Below are 27,771 nucleotides of genomic sequence, written 5' to 3'. Positions count from 1 at the left end.
TTTCTTCTGCCTGATTATTCTTTAAAGCAAATGGAAACATTCTTACTGAAATGCTTGAACCACTAACACTAGCTAAGGTTATTTTAAACACCAGAGGCCCTATAACAGCCTGTTCAGAATGATTACCGATGCACTGAGGGCTGTAAGAAAGCATGTCAGAGTCCCTTACTTAGGGAAAGCCAAAAATATTTCAGTATTACTTACTACTGATGAATAATGACAATTAGACTGAGAGTTTTGGAAATGCTTTTAGGAATTACTAACTCTACGTTAATAAGTAAAACAAATTTTGTTAATACGCTAGGAGCTCTGGTAGCATAGTGCCTAAGGAACTTGACTGCTAACCAGAAGACTGGTGATTCAAATCCACAAGCCACTCCTCGGAAGGAAGGTTGGGCAATCTACTTCCATAGTGATACCACCTCGGAAACCCAAGGAGGGGTCTCTATGAGTTGCATCCAACTCGACAGCACATAACAACAAAACATACAGGGCAATTAGCAGTTAATAAAATTAAAATATAGTATTTGATACTTAGATTTCTTTGTATGTAATTATTAAACAATTTATATTATAAATTTTATATTATATATTTCAGTTTATATCTCCATTTTAGCTAGCTTTGCTTTAAAAGTGGAGCCTTGGTGGCACACTGATTAAGCACTTAGCTGATAAGCAAAAGATGACTGGTTAAAAGTCATCAGCCACTCTGTGGTAGAAAGATGTGGCAGTCTCCTTCTATAAAGATTATATCTTTGGAAACCCTATGGGACAGTTCTACTCTCTCTTATAGGGTTTCTGGAAGTTTTAATTGACTCCATGGCAAATGATTTGGTTTTATTTTTTGTTTTCTTTGCTTTAAAATAGATAATTCTTTTGGTTTTATAGAATGTATAAGGTATATAATAAGAAATAGTTTGATTTTAAGATAATTTTCCAATTTTCCTATACCTTATGCTAGTTGATTGAATAATCTTAACCAATAACCCCAGTTGAATTCAATCAAACATTATTTCTAAGAACAAATCTTTCTCCAATAAGACATCTGGTTAATACTTCAACTTTCTTGTCTAGAATTTTATTCTTTTAACAGTATAATACCTCAAAATTATAAAGTTAACATAAACATGTGTATATTTATTAAGAAAAGACTATGAATTTCAGAAGGGCAAAGCCATGCCTTCGTCTGCCCTGCCATGCTGTCACACACCTTAGAGGTGATCATTAAGAGTTCAGTAAAGTGAATAAATCACTAAAAATTTTCTGATATTCCTACATCCTTCTTTTTTTCTTTTTTTGATGGGGGGGAGCTAGGTTAGTAGCTAAACAAGGAGATGGTGAGTGACTATATATAAAATGTTTAAATTCTATTCATTTATATATTAATTACTTTGACATATAATTCACTCAATGAATACTGACACACACTTTATTTAATAAATATATTTGTCAGGCATGATGCCAGGAGCTGCCAGTGGTGATCAAGATTGATATGATCCCTGTCCTCAAGGGATTTATAGTTTAATCAAGGGATAAATATGGAAGGAAACAGAAATGCTGTTTGAGAAATTGTATTCTCATGCTGGCCTCTGGAACAAGGAACATCCACCAGAAAAATTACAAGAAATTACCTCAATGACCCTGAATGTAGAATCTTAACACTGCAATAGTTAAATTCTATTTCATATACCCCACAGAAATCTTGAAGTAATATGTAAATTTATGTAAAACACATATACTTAAGCTAAGTTATCCCTGGATTTAATTGGGGTAAATCTGGCAGCTTTGCTCTTGCTAGAAATATGTAACTTGCTGTAATTGAAACTTAGAATAAAGAATAATTATGGTCATTTATTCATCTCTCAAGTGAAATAAGTTTTCTTTAAAATAGAATTTTTATAGTAGATTATTAAGTGAGGTTTGAGCTAACTGTACCACCAACATTTCTTTATGGGAATTTGTGGACAAAACCTCTGTATCTTTGATGATGTTTCCTTCATGTTCAGTTTTTCTCTGGAATATGACTTTTTGCCTTCTGCTTCCCTCCATGCTTTGCTGGCAAAGCTCTTCATCCCCATTTAAGACTTGAAAGCTGCTCTCTAGTTGGCCCTCAACTTTTGGTGACCTCATGTTCAATAGGATTGGATTGTTGTGACCCATAGAGTTTTATTTGAGTGATTGTTTTTGGTTTGTCAGGCTTTCTTCCTAGTCTGTCATAGGCTGAAAGTTCCTTGAGGTTCATTGGCTGCAAATCAAGCTCAGGTCTCTGTCATGGAAGGTGAAAATGGTACTACTGAACTGTTCTGCCCTCTCTCCACTTAAGATTACTTTCGGGATTTTTTGGCTGAGGAAGCCTTTTCTGTTTCCCCAAGCCAGATAATGTGTAACTTTGACTGATTTTCCCTGAATATATTTCTTCCATTGCTCTTGCCACATATCTGTTTATAGGTATGTTCCTCTGTAACTCTTTCTAACACCAGGATTCTATCTTAGCTATATTCATAACTATATTCTTTAAAATAAAAAAGGCAAACTCACTGCCATTGACTTGATTCTGACCCATAGTGACCCCCTTTATTACTTTGAGGAAATATTCCATGAAGTGGCTTGTGGGTTTGAACCTCCAACTTTCTGGTTAGCAGTCAAATGTCTTAGGCACTGTGCCACCAGAGCTCCTTAACTATATTCATTACTTAATTACATAAATGTATTTCTAATCTCCAGTAGAATGTTTAAGTTCTGATTCCAGGATCTTGTCTACTGATTACTACTGAATTCTCAATCCTTACATCAGTGCCTCACATATAAATACTCAATCAATCTTCATGGAACTGAGATAAATTCAGAATTCATATACTGTTATCTGACAAATGCTCTATAGAGATGTCAGTTATTCCTTAAAAATAACAATTTAATGTTTTCCAAATTCTCTATGTTGACCTTTTTACTTCTGTTATATAAGGGATATTATTTGAAGAAAATAAGTGAATAGTCCAAAGGTTATTATTAAAATTTCCTCTTCCTCCTTCTTTGAGGTTACCTACTGAGTTATTAATTCTAAATTCCTAAAGTTCACAGTTATATTGTAATACGATAAAAATAGCCCATAAAAGAAACCAGGGGCTTTTGAAAAGCTAAAAGCTAAACAGATCATAACATTTAGGCACGCTTAAGAATTTAATACAAAACATACAGAAAGAGAAATTGTGAAATAAAGGTAGAATTTCAAAGGTATCTTGAAAATAATGGTCTCTCAAAAAGGAGCTCTTTGCAAATCACTTTGGGAAATAATATTGGAGTGAATCTAAAACACAATACTTACATATCAATAATATTTCAAAATTTAAAGTGATGTCATGTTTGCTTATACAAACCCTAAACTTATATGATATTAGATAATAAGGACAGTCTTTTATTTATCAAAGCTTTCAACAACCAAAAAAGAATAATCTTTTATATATTATTCCTACAAAGTAAAAATTCTTATATTAAGATTCTATTAAACTGTGCATTTTATCACTCTCCAGGTTAAACTATATCCCTTGAATGCAGAGTGATATATGCACAGAGCATTCTCTTTAAAATAACACAAAATCTACAAAATAGTTATCAGCCTTGCTTCCACATGATAACTAGATTCAGTTGTATTATTCTCTTTAATTAAGAACTCTATGATTATTTCCAGAGAAAACAATTTCTTTTAGTACTATATTAAAAATACTTATTTTTTTATGTGAGGAAGAATGAATAAAAATATTGTTCATTGATATCCTCTGTAATTGTAATAAAAAACCAAAAACCAAACCCATTGCTGTTGAGTCAATTCTGACTCATAGTGACCCCCATTGAGTTTTCGAGACTATAAATCTTTATGGAAGTAGTTTGTCCAGTCTTGCTTCTGTGGAGTGGCTGGTGGGTTTGAACCTCCAGCCTTCTAGTCAGCAGTCAGATGCCTGAGGCACTATGCTACCAGAGTTCCTTGCTATGTGTTTTGGTAATTATAATAGAGGTTAGAAACTTTCCCTTCTTAGAAAAAAATTAAAGTTATTTAGTTAGATATTACAATCAACTTTTGTTTCTCTGTGGCCTATTTTAAGTGGTTACCTTCACTGATTCTCTTAGTAACTCTATACATATTTATTTAGTCTTCTGTTGTACCAGATATTGTGCTAAGTTTAGAAAATACACATACTCTTAACTTCCAGAAATGTAAAGGCTAGGAGGAAAAGGATCCAACACACATTTATTGTCTAGTTTGATACCTGTTCTGGTGGAGGGTGTGTAAGATGTAATAAGACACTGGGAAAGAAATGAAAGCTAAATCTTGAGAGAAATGTGAGAGTTTCCATAACTGATAACAACAAACCTGGGAAGAGTTTTGTCAGCAATTTTCTGGAGTAGATCAACATGTGAGAACAAAATATTTCTGAGAATTACATACTTTGTTATAAAATAAAGTGTAAGAAAAAAGGGTATGTAGGCTGGAGATAGATTAAGAATGGGGAGTTTTTGTGTGTTGTGTATATGTGTGTGATGTGTCTGTTTATGTATTTATTTGAGATGGGGAGGTGTAACAATAAAATTGATTTGTTAGAAGTAATTGTTAGATTTTAATTGCAAATTAAAGGTGCTGAAAGGACAACACTGCAAATATTGATTGGAAGTAGGATGTTGATTACAGAAATGGAGAAGCAGAATCAACAGATACAAGCAGAATCAATAGAATTTCATAGTTTACTGGTATGGGAGTAAGGTAAATGTAAAAATATAAGATACTTTCAGCTATTGAATTTGAAAACTGAATTTTTGTGGACAAACGTGAAATCAACAATGCTGTAAATAACATACTCAATGAGAATGGATATGATATTAATGTAGAAACTATGTGATTTTTTTCAGGAGAACAACTGAGACTTTATACTCTGTATACTTTGTCTCACCTTCAACTGTAAAAGTAATGGAACGTGTTGCATATTATATCCCCTTTGAGAGACTCTTCAAAAGACTTAAAAGGAGGAGATGACAAAAATGGGTTCACACACTATAAAGTGAAACAATTACAGCAGCCAGAATAGTGAGCTTTAATTACTGGGGAATCATACCCACAGAACATCTGAAAAGGCAAGTGTAGTAGGATATGTTAAGATGTTTTCCCAATTCATTCTCAGTAACTTTTACTGGAGGATTTTTAGCAAAGCACTGAAGTTGATCCTATAAAACACGATTTTGTGTTTTACTAATGATCAAGAAATTGAGTGAGGTAAAAACAATCTTAGTTGTCCAGCTAAAGAGGTAAGATAACATAACAGAAATACAATCTTTCTATTTACTCAATTTTCAAAAAAAGAAAAAAAAAACAGTGAAGAACTATAGCTAATTTTAATTCTTAACATCTGTGCTTTAAAAACATCAAGCAAAATTTGGAAAATCACTCATGGCAATAAAGTAAGAAAAAGTCTAAATTGTAATGGAAGTTGTGTGATCCATGGGTCTGCGGTGCTCAGATCCTTGCTACTAGGCCCTCACCTCTATTCCTTCCTTGACTTGGTTTCTTCAACTGTCTATAATTTGCCTGACTCACAATGTTGTTTTGGGAATCAAAGGAAATACTACGTATGAGAGACTGAGAACAAACGAAAGTTCTCTTCAAGATGTAAAATTCTTAATAAAAATAATATACAAGTGGATATATAGATAGACACTCAAACTGAACAGGGGTGGGAAGGAGAATGGGACTATGCCCATAAATATATATATATATATATATATATATATATATATATATATAAGTTTGACAGAAGATATTTCTACATATATATTTATATGTACTGCAAATATATTCATGAATACATACAGGAGCCAAAGTTATAAAAACTTCTTAGCCATAATCAAACACCTTGAGGGAATGAGTCACTGGGCATGAGGGCTCAAGATCATAGTCTTGTGGAGCACTAAGATCAGGTAGCATAACATAGTGCACAAAGACAATGTTCTACATTCTACTTTGGTGAATAGCAACTGGGGTCTTAAAAGCTTGTGAGTGTCCATTTAAGGTGCAACTACTGGCGTCTTCCTGTCCTTAGCAAAGATGTGTAAAGAGAATCGAAGAAGCAAGGAAACAATTAGTCCATAGGAATAATGGACCATGTGAACACCAGCCTCCACAACCCTGAAACCAGAAGAACTAGGTAGTGCCTGGCTTCCACTGCTGACTTCTCTGAAAGGGAGAGGTCCCAGGTAGAGTGGGAGAAAATGTGGAACAAAACTCAAAATCATATGAAACACAAGGCTTACTTTTCTGATAGAGAGTCATGGAACTCTCAAGACTATGGCCTTTAGACAACCTTTAAGTCTGCAAATGAACTTGCCTCTGTGGTTCAACTTTCAGCCTATTAGGTGAACTGTAAAACCAAGGAGGTGCACACTCATTAGAACAATTAGAACAATACAACATCAAAAAGGCAGCATTTTCCTAGGGATAAACTTGGAAGGCAAGAAAGAATCCGAAGAAGGATGAGGGGAAATGGTAAACACAGGAAGGAAGTGGGAAGAGTTTTGTTTCATTGTAGGGATTACAATCAATGTCATAACAAAAATGTTTATATGAGTTTTTGAATGGAAAACCAATTTGTTCTGCAGACTTTCACCCAAATCACTATTACAGAAAAAAAAAAAGATGTAAAATTATATTAATACATTTTAGCCTAGGTCTTAATCAGATGATGAAGCAGTTTCAAATTTATTAAGTAACAGTAAACCAAATTTTTCAAACTCTCAATTGAATGACTACCTTTAAGATTAGATAAGTAGATGGATTGATAGATATCTCTATATCAATACTAAAAATATATTTTTAGCAAAGTGACAGGAGATTGCTTATTGTAAAGTTTACAAATATTAGAAAAGAAGAATTTGTAGGTGTGAATGTAACCATGTAATCATAATAAAAATTTATGAGGAGTGAGTGATTTTAGATGAATATATGAAAATTTTATCAGAAATAAAAATAATTGGATCATAAATTAAAAAATGGATTATGAAGATTTATATACATTATTCATAAAATGATTTAATTTATGTTAAACTTCTTGAGAAAGTAAGAAATGTATTATGCTTTTTCTCTAACTAGTTCTAGATGTGCCATACCTAAGTTTGATAAAAGATATTGGGAAACTGTGTTGTACTGGAGTTCAGACCTGAGTTTGGAAAATAACGCCCCTACAGAAAAATTGTGTAAATTTGGGGATATTGCTTATCTTTCAGAGTTTCTTTTTCTTCTTCTGTTAAGAGAATAATAATTCCTATACCACATTATATTTGGGTAAATAAATAAAATAACATTTAAAAACTGTAGCACATTGCTAGTATCTAGCAGGCATTTGATAGTTGAGAGTGATTATCATTTTGTTGCTATTATTTTTATCTGTTCCCAGTGCTTTCTCAGTGAGGACATTTGCCACAAAGGTTGTCTTAGGTCAGGTTTTCAGAGAATCAGACTTTGAGATGAACACTGTGTGTAGAGAATTCATTGCAAAGTGCTACTGGATCAATGCTTTTGGAAAATGAAGAAAATAGAAATGAGCAGAGGAGGGTTTTTAACTGTGATGCAGTCATAGCAAAGGCCTCAGGTAATCCCAGGGGAGCTCTGGATCTGAGATGGCTTTTCAGCGTTGCCTTACATTGAGACAAGGGGTCCAAACATTGCAACCACCTCTATTCATTCATCACCTATAAACATTGGACATTGCACATAGGCTGATTGGTAGGGTATAACTTGAGCAAGACAATTCTCTTTGATTGAAGGTATTTCTCAGAGAGGAACTCAGTGGAGAGTTACCAGCCACCAATACTCTCAGCAACTTGGGGAATGAGTGTTTCAGTTTTGAAGGGGAAATTTTGATAACACACTACAACATCTACCACAACGTCATATGGTATCTTCACTTAAAACTGATACAACTAATTATCTTTGTTAATTCAATTCACTTGAATCTACTCACAAGTCATTGTGAAAATGAAAGGGACAAGGAGAACAAGCAAACAAGAAGGAGAGAAGGGTACTGAAAAAATATTATCATGATATAAATAGTAGTCTCTTAAGAAATAAAAGCAAATACTGAATATGGGAAACTTTGAAGTATGGGGAAAAGAAGACTAGCTTTGGTAGAGCAGTGGTTAAGGTATTTGGCTGCTATTGAGAAGGTTGGAGGTTCGAACCTACCAGCAGGTCCACAAAAGAATGATTAGACAGTCTGTTCTGTAAAGACTTACAGCCTTGGAAACCCAAAGAGGGTCGCAATGAGTTGGAATTGATTTGATGGCAGTGAGTTTGTTTTTTGGTTGGGACCTTTGAAAACAATTTAGGTAATCATTTTAATTACTTCACCTGAACATTTAATACATTCAGAAACAATACTTCTATAATATGAAGAGTAGATTGGCTATTACCTATGGTGTAGTGTCTAAGGCATTTGACTGCTAACCAGAATGCTGGGGGTTCAAACCCACCAGCCATTCCTCAGAAGGAAGATTGGGTAACCTACTTTTGTAGAGATACCACCTCAGAAACCAAGGAGGGTTGCTATCAGTCAGGACTGACTGGATGGCAGTGAGTTTTAATTTATTTAATTGGTTATTCATCCATTTATTCTAAATTGTTTATAGTTCACTTATAATTTATAAAGATTATTGTTACCTTATAAAAAACAAGTCTTTCTCAGGTTGGAAAAGGAAAGCAGTTCTAAGAATTAAAATCCATCGATTGCACTTCACTGTACAATTCCAGGATAATTAATAGACATTTAGAGCAACAATGAATATATACAATAGCAATTCTGAAATGAGACCCAAAATATCTGGGATGCTATTTTGCATGAAAATTTAAAGTAAAAGTTTGTTAAGCATATTATTCATGCTTTGGTGCGCACAAAAACTAATATGTCTAAATAAGTAATTTACTGTTAAAATGGCTTATATTTAGCTGAGAAATTGGTTTAACTAAACATCAGTGGAATAAATAAGATCAACTTCATGGTCAGGGTTAACAACAACAATAATAGGAACAACCCACTGAAGCTTAGCAAAAGTTTCATTTTCAAAGACAAAGACAAAGACACTCGATTCCAGATCAAATACATCATTTCATTGGATTTTTAAAAATCAATGCAAGGAGAATATAGTATTAGAATAATCCAGTGAAATTAATTGAGGGATTTAACATAGTGTAGGTTATAAGATCAGCATACAAAAATCAGTTGGATTTCTGTACCTCAACAAACAGACTGCTGAAAAAGAAATAAAGAAATCAATACCATTTACAATAGCTACCAAAAAAATATAAAATACTTGGGAATAAATCTTACCAGGGACAAAAAACCTATACAAAGAAAACTACAAAAGACTACTTACTTCAAGAAAACACAAGAGATCTACATAAATGGTAGAACATAGCATGCTCATGGATAGGAAGACTGAACATTGTGAAATGCCAATTCTAGCCAAAGCAATCTATGCATTCAATGCAATGCCAATACAGATCTCATCAACATTCTTGAAGGATATGGAAAAACAATCACTAATTTTACATGGAAAAGAAAGAGACCTTAGATAAGCAAAGTATTATTGAAGAAGAAAAAAGTAGGAAGTCTTACACTCCTAGATCTCAAAACCTACTATACAGCCACAGTAGTAAAAACTTTCTGGTACTGGTACAACAACAGACACATAGACCAATGGAATAGAACTGAGAACCCAGAAATAGATCCCTTGACCTGTGGTCCACTGATCTTTGACAAAGGGCTGAAATCCAGTAAATGGGGAAGAGATTATGTAACAAATAGTACTGGCAATATTCATTTGCAGAAAATGAAGCAAGATCTCTACTTTATACCATACACAAAAATTAACTCCAGATGTATCAGAGACTTAAATGTGAAACCCAAAACTATAAAGTTCCTCAAGGAAAAACTAGGGGCAAATTTAGGGACCTTAATACATGGCATAGTAGACTATTAAGCATAACCCAAAATGCACAAATAAACGAAGATAAACTAAATGAATGGGAGCTTCTACAAATTAAATATTTATGTGCTTCCAAAGACTTCTCGAAAAGAATCCAAATAGAACCTACAGATTGGGAAAAATATTTGGCAATGACATATCTGACAAATGACTTATCTCTAAAATTTATAGAAAACCCCAAAACCTCAACAACAAAACAACAAATAATCCAATTCAAAAATGTGCAGAAGACATGAATAGACACTTCACTAAAGAGCATATTCAGGTGGTCGACAAATATATAAAGAAATGTTCATGATTATTACCATTGTTGTTTTGTTATGTGCTGTCGAGTTGGAACCGACTCATAGAGACCCCTCCTTGGGTTTCCGTGGCAGTATCACTATGGAAGTAGACTGCCCAGCCATTAGAGAGATGCAAATCAAAACATCAATGAGATACCACCTGGCTCCAGCACTACTAGCAGCAAAGTTCAACAAGACAGAAAATAACAAATGCTGGTGAGGATGCAGAGAGATTGGGACTCTTCATGCACTATTGGTGGGACTGTCAAATGATACAACCACTGTGGAAAGCAGTATTGTAATTCCTTAAAAAGTTGGAATTAGAAATACCATTTGACTTAGCCATTCCATTACTAGGTATATATCCTAAATATCCTAAAGAGGTGAGAGCCAGGACAAGAACAGATATATGCATACAATGTTCATCGCAGCACTATTTACAATAGCCAAAAGATGGAGATAACCTAGGTGCCCATCAACAGAAGAATGGAATACTTTGGAAGCACTGCCTGATTTTCCTAAATTTGGTAAACTACAAAGTGAAGGGCACACTTCCAATTTTGGTTTGAGTCAATCTGCCAATTCAAGTTTGGAGGTGAAGGAATAAAAGGCAATACTATCCAGCTGTGATCATGATTATTACCGTTAACAAGTTACACATTTAGGATTTAAGAAAGCATTCTCCAGTAACAGACTGTCTTTGATATCATCTAAAAGAAAATCTGTGGGAATCAAGAGATTACAGCAAAGAACAGATGACCAGCTGGTATATTACCAGCTTTCCATGATTCAGGACAAAGAGCCAGGAGATCAACTGGTGAAAAATGGTCAACCCTTTACAAGGCAGCAAGAAGGTAAGGCTCAGAGCCTAGGAGGACGTATCACTTGAAAGCATGAATATTAATGAACAGAATGAACCCAAGACAACACGTGACTTTGGTAGAGCTACTAATCCTCTGCCCCTTCATATCCTTTCTCATTACTTATGAACTGGCTCCATGACTTATACCTGCCAATGTGTTGAAGGACAGAATGCCCCAGATGCTGGCCAGAACCTCATTCATAGCTTTGCTTCTTAATATATCCTGACAGTGTGTCTGAGGATTTAATTGATTTTCACATCATCAATATTTCCATCAGTAAAGACAATGAGCTATTTGAAAATTTATTGCATAGTGTCTAAGGCACTTGACTGCTAACCAGGAGGCTGGTGGTTCAAACCCACTAGCCACTCCTCAGAAGGAAGATGGGGCAATGTACTTCCATAGTGATACTGCCTCAGAAACCCAAGGAGGGGTCGCTATGAGTCAGGTCCGACTCGATGGCACATAATAACAACAACAACAACATTCTTAATAAATACTAAGTAATAAGATAAATCCTATATTGGACTTACAGGATTTAGAGAAACCATTGAAGTTGTCAGGGATTTCATTTTACTTGGATTCACAATTAACACCCATGGAAGCAGCATTCAAGAAATTAGATGACATATTGCACAGGGCAAATCTACTGCAAAAGATTTCTTTAAAGTGCTAAAGAGCAAAGATTGCACTTTGAAAACTGAAGTTGGTCTGACACAAGCCATGGTATTTTCAATTGCCTCATATGCATGTGAAAGCTGCACAATGAATAAGAAAGACCAAAAAAGAATTGATGCATCTGGATTGTGTTGGTGAAGAATATTGTAAGTACCATGGAATGCCAGAAGAATGAACAAATCTATCTTGGATGAAGTGCAGCTAGAATGCTCCTTAGAAGAGAGAATGTCCAGATTCCATCTCACCTAATTTGGTCATGCTGTCAGAAGAGACCAGTCCCTGGAGAAGGATATCATGCTTAAAAATCAGAGGGTTGCCAAAAGGGGAAGACCCTCCACAAGATGAATTGACACAGTAGCTGCAGTTATGGTCTCAGAAATAGCAAAGATTGTGAGGATGGAGCAGGAGCAGGCAGCATTTTCTTCTGTTGTACATAGGGTCACTATGAGTCCAAACTGACTCGAAGGCACCTAACAACAGCGAGCTAAATCTTAACAATATAATGAGGAACAGAAGTAACAGTGATAGGAAAATTGACATTGGCTAGTGCTTTTCAGCTAACATAAAACTCTTAAATTTGTAACCCCTTTTTATCCATCTAATGTAAAACCCAATACGAACCACAAGTATAAATAAGACATATTTCTTTATGAATTATATGCTTGCAATACAGGTTATAATAAACACTTCTACTTCTCAACTTTCTAGCATTCAAGTCTGATGGCTAATCGAATGAACTACCTCAGAAGGAGTGAGTTTCTTCATCACTTAAAGGGTTGCAACAAATATTAATAATACAGATGGAAAATCCATGTAACATCCTGACAAACTCAGTAATCACCAATATCTTTCACAACCACAGATACAATATTTTATCCCTCCTTAGACCACCCTTTGCTTTTTCTTTGCTTTTCCTAATTCTCCCCATCTTCTGAGGCTTGAGTCACATACCACATTCTTCCAAAATAATATTGCCTCATATGACTATTATGAGAATTTGATATTTGATTAATTTGATATTCAAATCACCAGTAGTTTTTACTGGTGATACACAGTAGGTACTATATTAAGTCTTTAACTTGCATTAATTCCTTATCTTGCTTTTCTCCACAATGATAAAAGATCAAATTAATTTCCTTCTTTTCTGGACTCCAACATTATTTGACTGCAATTTAAAAAAATGATAATTTTTTATAGTCATATTTTTCCTAAATCACTTAAAGTCCTGTACCATCATTATGCTTACTGAAGAATGGGATCAATTCTTCCTTTTATTTTTTATTTCCCAATTTATAGAGAAGAGCCAAACACATATTAGTTGTTTAATTAATATGAAGAGGGTAAGTTTTATGATCAGATAATCAACATAATGTAGTTTAAAAGTAACACTGCATATAACCTTGTTTCCCTAATTTGGCAATTATGTAAATGTGAAAAGTCTTATTCATCAGTTTTCTTACCAAAAAATGGACCAAATACACCATTCTACTTTCCTCTGTATTGTTATAACCAGAGTCCTGGGTAAAGGACTATGCAAATAATAGTATATTAGAATTGGTTTGGTTGTCCATTTTCTTGCAAATTAGCAGATTTAGAGAGTTTACAAAGGAAAGGACAATTCTTTAACAGACTATCCTAATGACAATGATTTGAGAAATTTTATCTGCCTAAATTGCAGACTGCCATGATATTCAGTGTAACTACTCTATGCGGGAGCTCTGGTAGCATAGTGGCTAAGGCACTTGACTGCTAACCCACCAGCCACTCCTCGGAAGGAAGATGGGGCAATCTACTTCTGTAGTGATACTGCCTCAGAAACCCAAGGAGGGGTCGCTATAAGTCGGGTCTGACTTGATGGCACATAACAACAACAACAACGACACTCTTTATACATTATAATGATTAAAACTTATATCTCAACTGAATAAACAGGAATTTCAAGTCTCTGGAAAACAATGGATCACCAATCTTCCATTAATACCATGGCTTTGGGGACATCTAGAAATGCTCACATACTGTTTAAGCATCCTGCGAATAATAGAAGGCTCTCTGAGTAATAAACAATTACGTCAAAACACAACTATAAATGCTTTTACTTGAAAATCTCTTAACAATGGTTGACTCCTTATTATAACCTCTGCTTAACCAATCTAAAGTGATAGTAAAATCTGCAAACTGTTCAATTCCTGTTCCACACAGTTGTCAGAATTGAAAGTCGGTGCCTTTTACAATGAGGCCTCTGTTGCTTTCTTTAAATGTATTTAAGAAATATTGACTTGTTTTTTACTACATGTCCTCACTGTGCTGTACAGGTCCTGGCTACTCACTTCTTGAAACATGCACTACTAAACTGTTCTTTCAGTTTTTGCTTGACCTACTCTCTCTGCTTGAAATACAATTTTGTCTCCTTGTCACTTGACAAATCCTTCTACCAGCCATGGTCCAATTCAAATACCAACTCCTTCCTGCAGCCATGTTCCCATAACCTTCTGATGACTTGTCTGTTACTGTAGATTGCTAGAACATCCTGCTGTTTCTCCTCTTACATTGTGTTCTCTTAGAGGGTAAGGTCATTTCTTTTACTTTGGATTCTTCACAGCAGCAGCTTAAAATCTTAAAAATAGCCTTGCTCATTTACCATTCAGTTAGTTCACCTCATTTGCAAAAAAAAAAAAAAAAAAAAGGTGATATGGATGAATTGGATAAAATATTTATGGTCTAATTGATTATTTGGCTTTTTTCAGTGGTAGTTTCAATAATGGATTCATTCCAAATATTTTGCTTAGTTTGTTAAACATGGCTTATGGAAAAGGACAAGAGAAATAGAAGCATTTTTCATTACATGTTTTTTTTGCTTAAATTTAAAAGCAATGACTTATATTTTTTTTTTAGAGAAATGATGTGATTATATTTTTATCTATTTATTCTCTTGGAATGCAGTCCCAAAGCAATATTTTATTTATAACATAATAATTTATATTATATTTAGATTTTACAATGGCTACATATAAGATTTGGCTTAGAGCTTTGTCTATAAAACAAAATCTGTTCATAAAAGTCATCAGTGCAACTAGTTGAAAAGTAAAGAACTTCATTAAGTCATATTTTGGCATCTTAAAAGATGTTAAATATCAACATCAGTGGTATATCATTTTTTTTTTCAGACAATTTGATTAATTTAAGTCTATTTAGTGTTAAAATGCTAAAGTATCCCTTCTTTCTTTTCTTATTCACCTGCATTCATTCACCATTGGCAGGTTTTGATTCCAGGGCAGTTAGCCTAGAGAGTTAACTCCAATCAAAAGCACACTCTATTTCTGTATAAGTTTTTGAATTCCATTTGACTTTCTCATTCTGCTGAAGTAGAATAGATCCTTAAGGTGATGCCTAAAACTCCCTTCAATAGCTGTTATTTGAAACAAAGCAGGCCTTAAAATTGTCCTTACTTGGCTGTCTTCAGGACCTGTTTTAACCTTTCCCTCCCAGAGTTCCAGTGACCTCCCAAAAAGTCCAGAGGGCCCTTCCAAGTTTCTTTTCTCTGCGACACTTCTTTTTCTCCTACTAAAATGTTTTATTTCCCAAGCTTGTTATGTTTCAAATGTAGAAGGGCAACAGGGGAGATGGAAAATTATTTTTCCTTACTCTGTCTTTCCATTGCTATAAAAATGATATTCTCTCCAGCATATGGCCTTGAATCCAGCCAGGAACAAATTGATGCTTGAGGTAACTGGGAGGAATGTAATAAACAATTTCTTTTATACTTGACAGTTTTAAAGATTGAAATATTTTTGAGCATGTACAAATTTCGGTAAATTATTCCAAATATACTACGATTGATAAGTCATACATTAACTTGGAGCTAAGTATTTCTTTTTTTCACCTCTCAGCATGATATTTTGATTTCTGTTTCTACTCTTTAGTTTACTGTCACTATCTAAAAGGAAAGAGCCTAATTATAAATGGTTTGTAACAATATGGATCTGCATGGAGTGGGGGGTCAATTTTGTACTTCTCAGGAATAAAATCTATATATATGCAATGAGGTATATGAGATATTATTAACTGCAACCATTATCAAAATGATTAAATATATTTATTAACACAAATGAATGATATCAACCTTAGGTGGGAAATCTAAGAGACAAAAAGTAGAAGTCATATAATCTTACAAAGTCCTTTCATTTTCCATTAATATTAAAATAAATAGTGGTCTGCTTACATGAAGAAAGACTATCATTCAGTTCAGACATTTATTTTTATATGTATAGTCATTCAAAATGTATGTTTATAGACAATTCTGAAAAGATATATTTTTGGTGGACTAGAAGGTGTCATATTTTCCCAGCCACTCCTCAGAAGGAAGGCAATCTACTTCTGTAGTGATACCTCCTCAGAAACCCAAGGAGGGGTCTCTATGAGTCGGATCTGACTCCATGGCAGTGGTTGTGTTGCATTGCTTTTCAAGATTTATATGGCATATATTTGTTCACAATCTTGAGGAAATTATTAACATAAGATAAAGGAAGAGTAAAAACACAAATTAGAGGAAAATGAATTATTCAACAGGATATAAATATTTTGCTTGTAAAATAACCATTAGTAATTTTAAAAATTTAATATTTAATGAGATGTTGAATAATGCAGTTGGTTGTTGTTTCTTATTTACATAGCCCCTCCCATTCCTTGCAAAGTAAACCAGAAAGAGGAATAATTTGGAAGATAGTGTTTAATTTTGGCGAGATTGACAAACACAACAATTCGTTTTTATTCTGTTACTAATATAAATTTAACAGATAATTGAGCTAGAAGAAATTTAGAAATTATCTAGATCAATTCTTTCATTTTAATTCTATATGAGATTAATTCCAAATTAAATGACTGGATTTATTTTACACAGAAGATTAGGGATTGATCTTGGATTTGATTTGGAGAATTCCTGATGTTGGGCCCAGGATCTTTTTCATTGTATCACATTACCTTTAAAATAAAATGCAACCTCAAATAAGTTGTATGTTTGGGCTCTCTATGGCTATGGTTTTCCAATGCTTCCCACAATATTTAGGAAGATATCAATCTATATTATAAGTATACATGGCAGCATTTCAAACAATTTGTAAGCAATAATTTTACTTGGATTCATCCCATTAGCCATATATATAAGGGAGGTTCCAGCTAAAGTTTCTTTGTCCCTCTTCAATTCTACCTTTCTTTTGTTTCTCTCTCTCTCTGTCTTTATGTTACTTTTTTATTTCTTAAGCAAGTAACTGGGGGGAGTGGGCTCACTTTTCACTTCTCTGTGGATTAAGACAGTGAGTCACTCTGTAAGGATTCTATAGAATTTGATTCAAAATATTTCCCACTCCTTTTACTTGATTGTCCTGCAGATAATGTAATAAAAAAGAAAATATAAAAAAGGCAAAGATTTGGTGGATCAGAAACTAGCATGCCTATGAATGTTTATCTAAGGCTACTGTGCATTTGTGACTAAGGGTTGCATATTTTAGCTCTATAGTTTTTGAGTAATTAAGCAATTTCCACAAATTGCTATTTCCTGATAAATAGGATAGACAAGTTTATTCATTTATTTATTTTACCATAATCACTGTGAAGAATACCCTAAATAATATAGTAGCCACTTTATGTAGCAACATAACTTTTAAGAAGTGGATGTATAAATACTGACAATATTAATAAAATGAGTGGCAAGAAAACTTGGTTCATATAATAAATTATTCCCAATTTCTTACTGATGTTTTAAAATAGTTACTTGCAGTTTCACTTAACTCCAAATGATGGAAGATAGTTATCACTGTCAATCAAATAGATTTTTCCTGTTTTCCCTCAGCATTTCTTACATTGGAAGGTTTTTACATTTGAATCAAAATTTCTAAAATTATTTAGTAGACAAAAAGTAAAAGTGTATTCACTTACGACCCTGATGCTTTCAAAATGTCCACCCTCTTTCTCAAAATTGATAGGCTGTCCTTTTAGTGTCCAGTAGAAATTAACATCCAAACTAGCATCATGAATCGCTTTGCAGTTGAGGACAATGCTTTCTCCCACTGTTAACTCCATTCTTTTAGGAGTAAGTTCTATCCTTGTAGGTTCTATAGAAGTAAAAATACATTAGTTAACATAATTGACATGTAGTAGGTCCCTGCATCATACATTAGTTTATGCAATAAAGAAAAACACAAACAGGGAGTCTTTACAACATAGTTGCTCTAAACACGCGTACATGATTCTTCACATATGTAAGTAAAATATTATCAAATACTAGTTTTTTTTGAATGTTGGTACATTTTCCTTTGCTTTTGCTGGGTATGAAAATGATCTAATGATTTAAGATTCCCTGTTCCAATGAAGATGTTAATTTGACTAAAAAGACTAGAGGCTACATAACTAGAAGGAATATTTGGCCTTCAGGAAGGAGAGAAATAAATAAAATAATTTAAAGCTTCCCTGTTCACCTTCAAGCATTATCAACTATAAATAAAAGGATTTTTACTATAAATAATGTTTCATCTTTCAGGAGGAAGAATTTCCTCCTGAAAACTTCAGAAGAAGTTTCCAAGAAAGAAAGTTCTTTCAGAAGAAAGAACTCAGGAGTTCTTCTCTTTAAGGACTTGAGGGTATTAGGAGGCACCAGAAAGCATGCCCAACCCCTGCAACTCCGTGAATATACAATATTAATAGAGGGAAAATATACTATGACTACTACTACAAATCACTTTGTATTTGCTTTACATTATAAGAAACTCTTTTATGAAATATTATCAGTTTGAAGTTAGAAGAGGCACTTTCTAGATTATCATAACGTATCACTGTTGAATTGAAAAAAGGTTAAGATATAAAAAGAGAGGCAAAATCACTGAAAATATTTTTGAGGGTAAAAATGTTTATGTTTAATTACTTAATATTTCAGTTTAGTTTTTTTTTTTTTTTAATACTCTCGTTGTTGGGTATAGAGCAAATTTGAACAAATAAAGTCTAATACAGGCTAAATAAATCTTAGGGTTACTTAAGCTAGTGAGCAAATGGCTACAGTATGAAGTTTATAAAGACAGTAGGGAGGTGATGGAGAAAGGATTTTGGCTTTATCTTTTTTTTTCGAATTCAATTTCTGATTGTAAATACTTTAAGAATCTTAACAGAAGTGGTTAACAATGAGGTGCATATTTCTACTCTAGCTCTATGGTTTGCAATAATTTAGTTTGCTGGAGCATTACTCCTAATAATTGATTATATCCTTTAATATCCAACGTTCTTCTAAATGGTAACTGAGAGCAGAGTGCAACCACAGGATAGGAATGCCAAAATGTAAATGTTAACATGCCAGAAGTCACATATTCTTTGTGGCATTCTAAGTCCTGGCTTCATCAGAGAAGACAGAAAACCACAGTACACTGTAGACTGAAGTTTGTGGGGATTGGAGTGTATTAGGCCACTACGTATTTAATTTACCTCATGATTAATAGAATATTCTTTTCCTAGTGTTAAGCTAACACATAAAACATTTGTAGAACAAGAATTGCCTCATTATGGAAAACATTGATTACCACACAGAAAAAAGTAAGAAAAAATAGAAGATTAGGTTGTATTACAAGCCATGTAATAGAAAAAAAATCTTTAAAATTATGTTTCTTATTTTCCTTAGTGTTTATACCTTGTTCATACATAAAGAGATTATATAAAATATCAGTGTGCTGGCTTTATTAATTACATTTTTTTAATTTATAAAGAAAAAGAAGATAATTTTTATGGCCAAAGAATTATTTGCTATATTGGACAAACATGAGCACAAAATGAAAAGACATAGTTCAGTTATGAAAAATATTCTTTTGCCAACTGAAGAAACTGGCTGCTTAGATATGAGATTTTGTTGCTGCTGAACTACAATACATAGTCTCAGAAGATTCTTCTAAGCTTGAAATCCAGTTTTCTTTAGAACTAAAAAGCTAACAGAAATATATAAGCAGTTAGATTTATTATACTGAAAATTAAAGTTATATAAATAATGCCATTGATACAGACATCAATGGCCACCTCTGGTATCAGATTATCTGAGGCATATCCCTCCAACCCATATTCCTATCATTCTTTCTCTACTTCCTTGTGACAAAAATCTCCAGTTGAAATGGTGACAAAGGAAAACTACTGACTGATGCTAAAATTTGTTTGGTAGAGGAAAAATAATTTCATATTCTTAGCATACATTTAGATTTTGAGGCACTGACTACAACATCAGAAACCTTTCTTTAATCTTTCACTTCAAATTTCTGCTAACAATATGGTCCTTCTAATGGATGGAAAAGAACAATTGGGCTGAGTTATTTTATCAACAAGCGTACACATACACACAAGCAAGTACATATGCATGCATGTTACATTTATTCTTGTTCCGAGAAAACTAGGAGAAAATTATGCTTTAAAAAGATTTTACCATATTTTCTTACCTTTTATAAATACAGATGCTATAATTTCAGCAGAACCAAAGACATTTTTCCCTTGGCAAATGTACTTTCCCTCATCAGATTTAGAAGCATTTAGGATTCGTAGACTCCCGTCTGGAAGAATAGCTATTCTGAAAATTATTAAAAAAGGATTTTTTTCCGTTTTACTGAAAGTCAACAAATGGTAAGAAACTGTGTGAAGTCTGAAACCACCTCCAAGACAATAAGAAATAAGATAAAGGACTATTGTGAAGACATGCAGTGGTTCTAGAGATGTTTTTATACTTCAAATTATGCAAGAAGCCCACAAACCATCTTCTTACATTCAAAAGGGTTATGAAGTTACAGGTTATTTTTCTTTTGGCACTTTCTGACAGCTAATTTTAAAACTTGTGGAAAAAGGTGACACTGCATTTTGTTATTAAAATTTGTTACTATAATATCGTCCAGTGGTATTTTAATATTAAGCTTGGGTATTTCACCTCAAACCAAGAGTGACCTCAAAAATCAAATATAAAAAGAAGCAGTATAAAGACATAGAAAAGGACAAGTAAAGAACATAAAATTAATTGTATACAGCCAAGAGATGATTTATGGTGGTTTCTCCACAGTGTCCACTGTGCACCCAGGGTATGAAAATGAGAACTGAAACCTGGAGTGCTCTAGCTACATATTTTTAAACTTAAGAACATCATATCTGAGTTTGCATTTGGGCTCTTTCATGACCTTTGTTAAAAGTGGACCTTGAGTCTTTTATGAAGATGAAAAATTAAAGCATTATTAAAATTTTTTAGAAGTTCAGTGAAAATGAGGTTGACATTAGGAATTACCGTATTCTCGTGTGTATTCATCATTCCAGGAATATACAAATTTCAAATTTAATCAGTACTTTTGTCCTTTTCTCCCTTCTATCCTCCTGAAATACAACCTAATATTTCACCAGTAAGTCAATACACTCAAGCAACCTGAAACATAGAAGAAGTGGCTGTGGTGGTTTCATTTGATATGCCAATAGAGTTTGAGCTGATGTCTTTTAGCAAAGAGGAATTAACAATAAGCTAACTTGACTAAATGGCTGACAGTTCAAAGCCACTAGCTGTTCCTCAGAAGGAAGGCTGAGCAATCTATTGCCCTAGTGATACCGCCTCAGAAACCCAAGGCGGTGTTGCTATGAGTTGGGTTCGACTTGACGGCACATAACAACAACAACAATTGGGTAAGAACCAGTGACCCCACAGATCTGAAAATCCTGAAATTCAATTCTCCTAGTCCTAAGAAGACTAGTTTACTACATGCCAATGTGAGAATAGTAAACTATTTAGGATATATGAATAATGTCTAATCTGTTTAGTGAACACCATTCATGTTATTTTAAAATGTGCATTCAGTCTTGACAATTACCCAGAATTGAACATTATTTAGAGCAATGAACTTCGTAACATCTCTTATTAGATTATAGGCCCCTGAAATACTGCTTATAAATTTATGCTTATATGTTGCCATCTTTAAAGATACCAGTTTTAAAACTAAAGCTTTCAATAGGTCTCTAGCTTGATTTAGAATATGTAAGAGAAAGGAAAAATTATAAACAAGCCAAATTATGTAACTAAGACTAGAACTAGCAAAGACTAGGATAGTAAACGATGTTTAGCGGAGATAGCACCATGAGACATTTGGAAAAGACAGTGAGGACAAAAGTTCCATAATCCACTCCAGGCTGTCAATGAAACAAATCTGTTCATTATTTTAGATAGTATTCATTTTCAATAAAAATTAGAATTTAATATATTTATACCACTTTGTTGCCCAAGCACACATTACAAAAATATTTATTTGAAAGTAAAGTTTATACTCTTTGTAAACAAATAGGCATTTTCCTGTGAAAATTATATATTTTTTTGAAATTTAGCTAGCTTACTAGAATTTTCACAACTTGTTAATATTTTGAAAATACCTGAATTTTATTAACCCAAGTAAATTCTAATCAAGCAGATGAGAAGTTTAGCTTAAAAGTTCACCTCCTTTGAAGAAATAAATGTATCTTAGACCCTGGCAGTATTTCAGCTCTTGATTTAAGATGAATCCCTTTTGGTTGGCAAGAGGCAACATATTATATTCTCCTTTTAAAGATACTTTATGAGCACTCCTGTACTTCAGGCCACTGATCCATTTGAGGGATAAAGAATTTTGAATACTACAATGTTTTTTATCTGTAAAATGGCAGTGCCATTTAATTGGAAATCTGCCTGTTGACTCAAATTGCAAATCCTTATCACATGAATGTATCTATTGTCATTATCATTATTATTTTAATTTAGAAAAGAAGAAAAGCAATTTAGCCAGTGGAAGTGTTTTACATTACAAAGTCTGGTCATTGCACACATACTTATTGTTGTTATTATGTGCTGTAAAGTTGGACTCGACTCATTGTCCAACCCTCCTTGGGTTTCTGAGGTGGTATCCCTATGGAAATAGATTGCCCAAACTTCCTTCCAAGGAGTAGCTGGTGGGTTTGAACAGCCAGCCTTCTGGTAAGCAGTAAAGTGCCTTGGGCACTACACTACCAGAGCTTCTTAGAAAATTGAATATTGAATTAATATTTCCTTTTGATTTGCAACTTCTTTATCTGTCTTCTCCATTTATCTGTTGTGGTGTAGTAAATTACTTAGTATGACTTTTCTACCCATAAGTCTTTGTAAACTCAAAGGGGGGATTTGCTATGAGCAACTGAGGAGCTCCTGATTGCTGAAGTTGTCCACCTGGAGTATTTCTGTTGGGAGTGGCACAAAGCAATGTTCTGGGAGGTTCCCACTCTCTCTTAGGTGCTTAGAGTTCTGATGTTATGATTGGCTAGTTTGGCCACTCTGCCAGGCTCAAAAGGAGGCCTCCTAGAGGCAGAACTCTCTCTCTGACTGCTGGTTGAGGAAGACATGCTGCTGAAAGAGATATGCACCCCTGAAAGAGACACATGTTGCTGGGAAAGAGACGCAAGAGACACGCATTGCTGAGTAAGACACTGAGGGACATGCACTGCTGGGGGAGATTGTGAGAGACTTGGCTGAGAGACGGTGGGCTGAGAGAGAGACTAAGTGTTTTTCCTGAATTTGAATTGTAGTCTGGTGCTTCCCTAATATACCTCATAATCTGTGAGTTCTGTGTGGCCACTGCAGCAAATTATCGAACCCAGGAGAGAGGTGGTGGTGCTCTGGGAGGAACAGTTGGTGAAAGCGCTGGAGGGAGGCAGCATGTCTGGCCTTGCAGTAATAGACTTTGGGATATTGATGGTGATTCTGTCCTCGTCTTGTGGGGTTAGAGGAGGTCAGAAGATGTGGCCTCCTTGTCCTTTTTGCATCTATTCACTGCATAGCTCCTATATTTTGGAATTTCCAGACCATGGAATTAAATCTGCTAAGAGGTAGCATAATGCCTAAGGCACTTGACTGCTAACCAGAAGGCTAGTGGTTCAAACCAACCAGCCACTTCTCGGAAGGAAGGTTGGACAATCTACTTCCATAGTGACACGTCCTCGGAAACCCAAGAAGGGATCACTATGAGTCGGTTCCGACTCGACGGCACCTAACAACAACAACAACAAGAGATTCTTGGAGGTGGAGTAGGGTGGTAAGGAAGTGATAAAGTGGAGGCTCATTGGGGTAGGAGGATTTTAGGAAATGCAAACCAGCATTTTAGCACTCAGAATCAAATCATGTTTGCTGTATTCAGGGCACTAGAATTCTCCATGAGTTTCTGCCTAGACCTAGTGATGTCTTGGTTGTCCTAGTTACTGGGCATCTGCCTCTAATTACTGGGAGTCTGCCTTGTTATTTGCCCAATGCAGAGACCATATAGGACGACATTCTCTTTACCCCTATTTCCCCGGTATTCACTGGTGACATCTTAATACCTATCTTGACTTCCAAATTTCAGCAACATTTTCTGGATCCTCCATTATCATGCTTGGCTCACCTATCAGACACTATAAGAACCTAGCTTAGATCTTCCAAGTAGACTGCATGCCTGGGAGTGCTGCCTACTATCTGCTGTCAGATTATTTATAGATAATTCTCTAATTTCCAGATTAGATTTCTTTCTGGTATCATATCATCCCTGTCAATTAAGAAATTATGCTTTAAGGTGAAAAAGAGTTGGGTTCAAATCCATGTCAGTGACTAACATATGCATGATCTTGAACAAGTTATCCCTTCTCTTATATATAAAACTGCCATAATAATACCAAACTAGTTATTTGCAACATTGCAAAGAATGAGAATTCCAGAACACTTAATTTTGTTCATGAGGAACCTGTACATCGACCAAGAGGGTGTAGTTCACACAGAATAAAGAAATACTGCACACTGTAAAATCAGGAAGGCCATATGTCAGGGTTGTATCATTTCACCATATATATTCAATTTGTACACTGAGCAAATAATCCAAGAAACTGACTACACAAAGAAGAATATGGTATTGGGACTGGACAAAGACTCATTAATAACCTGTGATATGCAGATGACAACCTTACTTGCTGAAAGTGAAGAAGGCTTGAAGCACTTACTGATGAAGATCAAAGACTACAGTCTTCAATATGGATTACACATAAACAAAAAGAAAAAAAAAATCCTCACAACTGGACCAATATGCAACATCAAATGGAGAAAGACTGAAGTCATCAAGAATTTCATTTTACTTGTATCCACAATCAACATTCATGGAAACAGCACTCAAGAAATCAGAAGTCTTATTGTTCTGGCAAATCTGCTTCAAAAGATGTTTTTAAAATGTTGAAGAGCAAATATGTCACTTTAAAAACTAAGGCAAACCTAACCCAACCCATGGTATTTTAAATTGCCTCATGAATGTGAAAGCTGGACAATGAAAATAGAAGACAGAAAAAGAATTGAATTGTGGTGTAGGTGAAGAACACTGAAAATACCATGGACTGTCTAAAGAATGAAAAAAGCTGTCCTGGAAGAAGTGCAGCCAGCAAGCTCCTTAGAAGCAAAAATGGCTAGAGTTCATCTCACTTACTTTGGTCATGTTGTCAGAGGGACAAGTTTCTAGAGAAGAATATCATGCTTGGGAAAGAGGAACATCAGAGAGAAAGGTTTAAATCTTCCATGAGATGGATTGACACAGTAGCTTCAGTGATGGGCTTACCCATAGCAAATGTTGTGGGGATGGCACAGGACAGGGCAGTGTTGTGTTCCATTGTACACAGAGTTGTTATGAATGGGAATCAACTGGATAACACTTAACAAAACAACAGGTATTTGAAAGTATTATATAATATATGTAATTTATTGTATTTCAGTGCTGTGAAATAAATATGGATTAAAACTTTTTGCAAAAAATATAAATAAAGTAGGTGATAAATGTGAAGAATGAAAAAGTAGAGTGGTAGGAAGTCAGAAACATCTTTTTTTGAAGGGAGTAATATTTGAACTCTACAATTCCTCTGTCAGTTTGTTGTACTGTGGTGGCTTGCTTGTTGTTGTGAGGCTGAAGGCTATGTCATTGGTATTTCAAATACCAGCAGGGTCAACCATGGTGGACAGGTTTCCAGGGAGCTTGCAGACTAAGACAGACTGGGAAAGGGCCATCCACTTCTCAAAAAATTGGTCAGTGAAACCTTATGAATAGCCTTGAAACATTGTCTGATATGGTGCCAAAAGATGAGACCTCAGGTTGGAAGGTACTCAGAACACAACTAGCAAAGAGCTGCCTCTTCAAAGTAGAGTCACCTTAATGACATGAATGGAGTAGTTTTTGGGACCTCCATTTACTGATGTAGCACAACTCAGAATGGGAAGAAACAGCTGCAACCATCCACTGATAATTAGAACATGGAATGTATAAAGTATGAATCTAGGAAAATTGGAAGTTGTCAAAAATGAAATGGAACACATAAAGATCGACATCTTAAGCACTAATGACCTGAAATGGACTGGTTTTGGCCATTTTGAAGCAGACAACCATATGATCTACTATGCTGAGAATGGCAAAGTGAAGACGAATGGAATAGCATTCATTGTCACAAAGAATGTTTCAGGATCTATCCTGAAGTACAAAGCTGTCAGTGGTAGGAAAATTTCCATACACCTACAAGGAAGACCAGTTAATACTACTATTATTCAAATTTATGTACCAACCACCAATGCCAAAGATAAGGAAATTGAAGATTTTTGCCAATTTCTGCAGGCTAAAATTTACCAAACTTGCAATCAAGACGTGCTGATTTTTACTGGAGATTAGAACGCAAAAGTTGGAAACTAAGAAGAATCACTAGTAGTTGGAAAACATGGCCTTTCTGATAGAATCAACATGAGAGATTGCATGATAGAATTTTGTAAGACCAACACTTATTCATTGTACCTTTTTTCAATAACATAAATAGCAGCTATACATGTGGATCTTACCAGACGGAATAAACAGAAATCTGATAGGCTACATCTGTGAAAAGAGGTGATTGAACCCAGAGGGACCAAGTAGTTGAACCTGTGTGGCTTGGAACCATAGTCACAGAGGACATCAAGCTCAATTGGCATAACATACTACAAAAATCATTGTTCCACCTTCTAGTGTGGTGAGTAGCAACTGAGATCTTAAAAGCTTGCAAGCTGCCATCTAGATGCAATGATGGGTCTCTCCTTGTCCAGAGCCAAGAAGAATAAAGAAAACCAAAAATTCATGGAAACAATTAGTCCTAGCGACTGGTACACCATCCAGTCTGCAGCCTATAAGACTATGAGACCAGAGGAAATAGATGGTGCTCAGCTACTACTGTCAACCACTTGGAAGAGGATCTTTGTAGGAGATCCTGGATAGACAGGGAGAACAATGTGGAACAAAACTCAAAATCAATTTGGGAAAAAAAAACAGGGAACAGGTTTGCTGGCCCGATGGAGCCTAGTGGAACCACTGAAAAAAAAGGTCAGGAGCTGATTGTGGAATAGACCATCAACTGCTCATATGCAAGTTCAACTTGAAGTTGAAGACAATTAAAACAAGTCCATGAGAGCCAAAATATTGCCTTGGTAATATCCCTCTTGAATTTAGAGATCATTTAAAGAATACAGTTGATGGATTGAACACCAATGACTGAAAACCAGAGGAATTGTGGGATGACATCAAGAACATCATTCATGAAGAAAGCAAGAAGTCATTAAAAAGACAAGAAAGGAAGAAAAGAGTAAATGGATGTAAGAAGAGATGTTGAAACTTTCCATTGACCAGACAGTAGCTAAAGCAAATGGAAAAAAATGACAAGATAAAAAAAAGAGTTGAACAGAAGATTTCAAAGAGCAGCTCAAGCAGACAAAGCCAATTACTATAATGAAATGTGCAAAGACCTAGAGTTAGAAAACCAAAAGGGAAGAACATGCTTGGCATTTCTCAAGCTGAAAGAACTGAGGAAAAAATTTAGCCTTGAGTTACAATATTGAAAAGTTCTATGGGCAAAATATTGAATGATGC

At 34.6% G+C, this 27,771-nt stretch overlaps 1 protein-coding gene across 1 annotated transcript in view; it reads right to left on the bottom strand.

Moving 5' to 3' along the window:
• The window catches only part of CNTN5 (contactin 5), a 799,637-nt gene that overhangs the window by 146,889 nt on the left and 624,977 nt on the right, over positions 1-27,771 (bottom strand). Inside the window, exons 12-13 of the mRNA XM_007938106.1 lie at positions 20,302-20,429; positions 17,777-17,952 (exon numbers count right to left, since the gene is read on the bottom strand). Of these exons, the coding sequence (XP_007936297.1) occupies positions 17,777-17,952; positions 20,302-20,429 (304 nt within the window). The remainder of the gene's footprint in view (positions 1-17,776; positions 17,953-20,301; positions 20,430-27,771) is intronic.

The sequence above is a fragment of the Orycteropus afer genome, unplaced genomic scaffold (genome assembly GCF_000298275.1).
Source record: "Orycteropus afer afer isolate SDZICR_OR568_19922 unplaced genomic scaffold, OryAfe1.0 scaffold00047, whole genome shotgun sequence".
Lineage (NCBI taxonomy): Eukaryota > Metazoa > Chordata > Mammalia > Tubulidentata > Orycteropodidae > Orycteropus > Orycteropus afer.
The sequence above is the reverse complement of the archived record's forward strand: the minus strand, read 5'-3'. Positions and strand labels throughout refer to the sequence as shown.